The 6,292-nt window shown below is 36.9% G+C and overlaps 2 protein-coding genes across 2 annotated transcripts; one reads left to right on the top strand and one right to left on the bottom strand.

Moving 5' to 3' along the window:
* The first annotated feature begins 275 nt into the window (after positions 1 to 275).
* Positions 276 to 1,223, top strand: LOC147801366 (uncharacterized). Its single transcript, XM_087154482.1, has one exon. It carries the CDS (start codon positions 276 to 278, stop codon positions 1,221 to 1,223), a length of 948 nt encoding a protein of 315 aa, XP_087010608.1.
* LOC147801365 (ribonucleoside-diphosphate reductase subunit M2 B-like) lies at positions 1,210 to 3,122 on the bottom strand. The gene has a single exon (XM_087154638.1). The coding sequence runs from the start codon at positions 3,015 to 3,017 to the stop codon at positions 1,353 to 1,355; it is 1,665 nt and encodes a 554-aa protein (XP_087010764.1). The 5' UTR covers positions 3,018 to 3,122; the 3' UTR covers positions 1,210 to 1,352.
* Positions 3,123 to 6,292: the final 3,170 nt, after the last annotated feature.

Below are 6,292 nucleotides of genomic sequence, written 5' to 3'. Positions count from 1 at the left end.
TTTTCCATCATAATAAGATTAGGTGGAAATGTTGAAACGTCCAATACCGTTGTATGCAGCAAGGTTATATTTTCCAAGTCGTGGGAGCTCCAAAAAATTCTGATGAGCTGAGTTGCACAAGACCTGGCACTCGATTTTAACCTACAACGTTTAAAAAAAAAAAAAAAAAAAAAAAAAAAAAAAAAAAAAAAAAAAATTTTTTTTTTTTTTTTTTTTTTTTTTTTTTTTTTTTTTTTTTTTTACAAGCAAGTATCAAAGCTTACAAATTGTTCTAAATGTATTATAACGATTGTAAACATTTTACGCTTGAAACAGACGGGGTGGAGGTTGTTGAAAATGTATTAACGGTTCAAGAGGTAACGCAACTCCAAGAGAAAATGTGGATTTGGTTACAAAATAAAACAAAATACTTGGATAAACCCATTGTCAAAAACGATATATCGACTTACAAATCTCTATTTGATCTCTATCCAAAACACGGTATGTTGTTTCAGCACTGGGACTTTGGACACAATCCTTTATCCTGGTACGTTCGTCAAAACCAAAATGTCTTTAATCAATTTAGTCGTATTTGGTGTACAAACCAATTGCTCACAAGCTTTGATGGAATCAGTATTTCCTTACCTTGTGAATATACGATGCGTGGTTGGACGCAGTACAAGGAATGGTTTCACACTGATCAAAACTTTCAGCGAAATAATTTTGAATGTGTTCAAGGACTCGTGAATCTTTTTCCAGTTTACGAAGGTGACGCCACCTTGAGAATTCTCAGAAAAAGTCATTTATTGCACAAGGAATTTCAAAAAACGTTTAAAATTACACATTCATCAGATTTTTGTCGGTTGACACAAGATGAAAAACAATTTTACTTGGATCGTCTAGACAGTCCATCGGATATCTGCGTAAAGGCTCCCGCTGGCTCCCTCGTGTTGTGGGATAGTCGAACCATTCACCAAGGTATGGAACCACAACGTAATCGTAAACTACCAAACATCAGATGCGCTCTGTACATTTGTATGACACCTGCAAGACTGGCAAGTCAAACTCAAATTCAGAAAAGGATCAAATATTTCGAAGAACGACGAACCTGTAATCATTGGCCTCACAAAACGAAGGTTTTTAGCAAGCATCCTAGAACGTATGGTAATCCCCTTCCAAAAGTTGAAAATGATGACGACTTGGAAATTACAAATTTAATGAAACAGCTTGTTGGTTATGTTTAAGAATATAAAAAAAAAAAAAAAAAAAAAAAAAAAAAAAAAAAAAAAAAAAAAAAATTTTTTTTTTTTTTTTTTTTTTTTTTTTTTTTTTTTTTTTTAAATCTAAAAAAAAATTTGGATAACGTGTTGCTCTTAAAAATCCTCTTCCAAAGAAAACTCGTGACTCTTTGAGAGCACTCCACACTTTTGATACTCTCCCACCCGCTTTTCAAAAAAATTGGTCTTTCCCTCCAAACTGATATTTTCCATAAAATCAAATGGATTTTCCTTTTTGTAAAACTTGTCACATCCCAAGTCCACCATCAAACGATCTGCTACAAACTCAATGTATTGATTCATCAATGTGCAATTCATCCCAATGAGGCTGACTGGTAGAGCTTCTGTTAAAAACTTTTGCTCGATGGACACTGCATCTGTTATGATTTGCAAAATTTCCTCTTGTGCGGGTTTCTCTTGCAAATACTTGTTGAACAAGAGGCACGCAAAATCACAGTGCAATCCCTCGTCTCGACTGATGAGCTCGTTGCTAAAGGATAAACCAGGTAAAAGACCACGCTTTTTTATCCAAAAGATGGCTGCAAAGGACCCGGAGAAAAAAATTCCCTCCACGGCCGCAAATGCTACCAGACGATGGGCAAAGGAGGGATGCTGTATCCAGTTTAATGCCCAATCGGCTTTTGCTTTCACGCAGGGCATTTTTTCAATGGCGTGAAATAATGTATTTTTTTCTTTGGGATCCCGAACGAGTGTCTCAATCAATTCGCTGTACATTTCTGAATGAATATTTTCCATGGCAATTTGAAATCCGTAAAAACATCTGGCTTCCGTGATTTGTACTTCTGTCGCAAAGCGCTCCACCAAATTTTCCACGACGATACCATCGCTTGCCGCAAAAAAAGCCAACACATGTGAGAGGAAATGACGCTCATCAGGTTTTAAATTATCCCAATCTGCTAAATCTTTGGATAAATCCACCTCTCCTACTGTCCAAAAAGAGGCTTGAGCTTTTTTGTACATGTCCCAAATGTCTGGGTATTCTATCGGGAATGTCACGAAGCGATCCGGATTGGGTTCCAGTAGCGGTTCTACATACAAGAAAGGTTTGCGTGACTTTGGGACTAGTTTTAAAAGATTAGAAACAAAATCTTTATGTTTTCTAATGACTTCCGTTGCCACTGAAATGTTGAATTCGTTAAAATTTTCAGTATCCCAAAAATCCACGTCTCGATATTGATAGAAATTTGGATCCAAATCCTTCAGCACATCCAACTTTTTGCGCTCAGCCTCTTGAAAAAAATTGTTGTAGGTTTCGAGTGTATCGTATCGCTCCAATTCAAACTTGCGCCCTCTTTTTCTCATTCTTTTGTATCCCGCTTCAACAGCTTTCGGTGATCCAGCAATGGATGAACCATAATCCAAAATGAGTACGTGATCTACACCCAAATGCTTCAAACGCTTCCTGTAATATCTTTCCAAAGGTCTCCAATCCAATAGACCGTCTGAAAATTGAATACAAGATAGCAAGGGACACCTGGAAGTGATGATGGTCCAGTTGGATGCGCAGGTTTTTTGCAGGGTGGATACCTTTGCTTGCAGTCGAGCAGCAAAATTTTCCAAGACCAAGTAGTTGCGTAACGTGTCATTGTTTGAGTCGTGAAAGAAATCTGGGTCAGTCTCTATCATGTCGACACAATCATCTATGTAACCATCAACCGTTGGATAAGAAAAAATTTTCATAACGGTAGTTTTGCCGATACCTACAAAGGAGGCTTGAATCTCTACAAGTATTTTGACCATGTCCGTCAGCAGTAATAATTTGATTCAAGCAAGAAGCCACATTTTAAATAATCAAAAAAAAAAAAAAAAAAAAAAAAAAAAAAAAAAAAAAAAAAAAAAAAAAAAAATTTTTTTTTTTTTTTTTTTTTTTTTTTTTTTTTTTTTTTTTTTTTTTTTTTTCAATTGAACAAAATAACTGTACTAAAATTTTTCTTGTCTTCTTGGAGCATTTGTTTCGTTGATTATTCTTGTTTTCCATTATTACCATATCTAAGGCTTATTGCGTGTTCGGATGGAATTTCAAAATAACAGCTATCGTTATTGCGATCTCCACTCATCTGTATAAACTCCAGTTCAGCTAATAAGTCACCTTTGGATATTTCTACCTTCTCCTTATCTGAATAATTAACTAAAACCACTAAAAGCCGACTATGACTGTCTAAAGGCCGAACATACTTGCTTGATTCATTAAAAATGTCAGCTAACACACGTACTGTTTGATCCAACCATAGTTCTGGACTTGGACGAGGTATCACAAAACTAAATCTTGGTAAGAATTCCACGTTTTCTTTTATGATTACGTATTTTGATTGTAAAGGTTCAAGTACTATATCCTCTGAGCAAAACAGCTTGTGTTCGATTGCAACACGTGATTCTGTTACTAGATTCATCATGATATTTGAGCTATGATTCTTGATGATATTTGAAAGTGTGAAGCTTCAAGCAACTCGCAGCAACTTAAGTAGTCACAAAAAAAAAAAAAAAAAAAAAAAAAAAAAAAAAAAAAAAAATTTTTTTTTTTTTTTTTTTTTTTTTTTTTTTTTTTTTTTTTTTTTTTTTTTTTTCATACATTGTTACTACTCAATAATTTCATCAATTGCTCTCGTCCAACTTGTTGCCAATTTTCCTCACAAGACGCATAGACTTGACCCAAGTCATTTAAAATTTCTGTCGTTACTTTTCTAACGTCGGTAAAATATTCCGCATTTCTATGTAAAAATGTTTCGGCCCACACTTTGACTCGATGTGTTTGCATCGCAATTTCATCGTTGAGCATGAGGCTCTGCAATTCCCGAGTGTACAGTTGCAACAATGCCAAAAAAACGACGCAGCCTGAATCCGTTCCACCCAAACTACTTAGTTCGGGTTTGTTATCCAACCATTTATACATTTCGCGTACAGATCGAGCGTGTGAGCGATAGTCGCGACGCATGCTATTTGGATGTATCATTGCCAACAAGTAAGTTTTCAAATCTTTTGATTCAAGTCCGTCAAACCCGTCTACTGCCAATAAACGATACATGTCACGGTTGCCCACGTCATGACTTGTTGTATTTTGACTTAACCACTGTTTGAACAATACGCACCAATCCGCTTCATCAGAGGGCAAGAGCTTTAAATTTTTTCTCTTTACGCCTTTTGAGAGTATCGATACCAATTCTTCGCGAACCAGTCCATCGTGAAAATCTTCCAAATCATTGTCAAGATGTAACCATTTAGCGACTTGCTTCAACACATCCCATCGATGTTTTCGAATCGTTTGCCGTCCCAGGAAACAGTGACGCGCCACTTCTTGGTGCAACAACCTCTTCAAAACGTTATGAGAGGAGCCAGTCTCGAAAAGTTTCTGGTGAAACTGTTTTAAATGGTTTGTGCTCTGGCCAAATTTTGTTGATAATCCAGGTTGGCGCAACAACCGTTTGTGTGTCATAGGTTTTTTGAAAGAGCTTTTGAACGATTCTGGATGAGACATCTTGGGCAATGCGTCCGAAATGATTCAATTCTCTTTGAACAAAAATATCTGCGTATTCCACTCGAACACAAAGTCTGGTAAATTGTTTAATAAACCACACCAATGGTTTGCTTCGTAAAGACAAATGGCGTTGCAAGTCTTGTTCAACGTTAAAGTTTTTGGTTGTCTTCATCAAAATGACGTATTTGCAAGCATCGGGAGACACGTCAGCTCTTGTATTTACTAGTTTTGCATTATGCCATTGATCAAATGATGTGTCCATGAAAAAAGACAATGATGCAGCGTAGTGGTAGAAGGTTTACTGTAGATCAAATCAATGACATTCGAAAAAGAGTAAAAACCTTGAGACACGTTGATGAAATGGCTCTATTGGTGTATTTGTTGCTCGAAACTAAACTAAAAATGAACGATTTGCTGACGTGGTTCAACACGGATAAAACTAAACGTATGGAATTTTTGAAAATGCATCCAGAGTGTATGGCCGACTATGCTCGTGCACCCAGACTCTTTCCTAAAACACACCAAGGGTACTTGAAGCAATGGAGTAGAAAATGTCTCGAGTGGTACGGTGTTCAAAGGGCAACGTTTGAAATGTTGAAACGTTCAATATCGTTCTATACTGCAAGCTGATGAGTTGTCAGAGCTTTAGAAAAATTTTCATGCGTTTAAAGTATCAAGACTCACCGCCTGCCTTTAACAGACAACTTAGAAAAAAAAAAAAAAAAAAAAAAAAAAAAAAAAAAAAAAAAAAATTTTTTTTTTTTTTTTTTTTTTTTTTTTTTTTTTTTTTTTTTTTTTTTTTTTTACAAGGTTATTGACGTTTAAGCTAAAGTTGCAAATTCTAAATTTGTGTGAAAAGATGACAACATGGATTTATAAACATTTTTTTATTTTTTTCACAAGCGTAATACAAAATTATTTTCATAATAATAATAATAATAATATATATTAAATGCGAGCATACTACAAAAATAAACACTCACATTCGATGTGGGATCGGTTCCATTCCCAAATGCAAAAATTTTGAAATGCCTTTCGTCACGGCAATCCACCTGTGACATTCTGCCCTCGAGCAATATACACACCTGCTCGAGTCTATGGTGGCATCTGGTTTCAATACCACCGCTTTTAGTTCCCTGGCTGGATGATAGGGGGGTAGCCTCGCCAATACTTCACCCCATTTTGATTTGGTGATGGCGTCCGTGTGGATCAAAAAACGGACCCGCATGTCGTAGAGTTTCTCCAACAGATGCTGAGGGTGCATGGGTCCATCCATGACGTCATATACGTAACCGTTGGTCAGGGTGTGTCCGTCTTTTCGAATGCACAGCACGGCAAAGGTCTGTGAATGCCGCCCTGTATAATGAGTCTTTCGCCTACGTTCGTAGCCGTCTCGACGATAGTTATGACTCGTCTCCTCGAAGGCTGGCGGGGGAGAGTGAGAACGCACGTCGTTGATGGTGCTGGGCTTGGCAGGTGGGGCAGACGTTTTGACAGTCTTCGAGGCCTTAGAGTCCACTGGTGTCTGGCTCGAGGTGCTGGA

This window comes from Parasteatoda tepidariorum, chromosome 11, assembly GCF_982258835.1.
Source record: "Parasteatoda tepidariorum strain Cologne lab strain chromosome 11, Ptep-v5.0, whole genome shotgun sequence".
Classification (NCBI taxonomy): Eukaryota; Metazoa; Arthropoda; class Arachnida; order Araneae; family Theridiidae; genus Parasteatoda; species Parasteatoda tepidariorum.
This window is presented reverse-complemented; position numbering and strand designations above follow the sequence as displayed.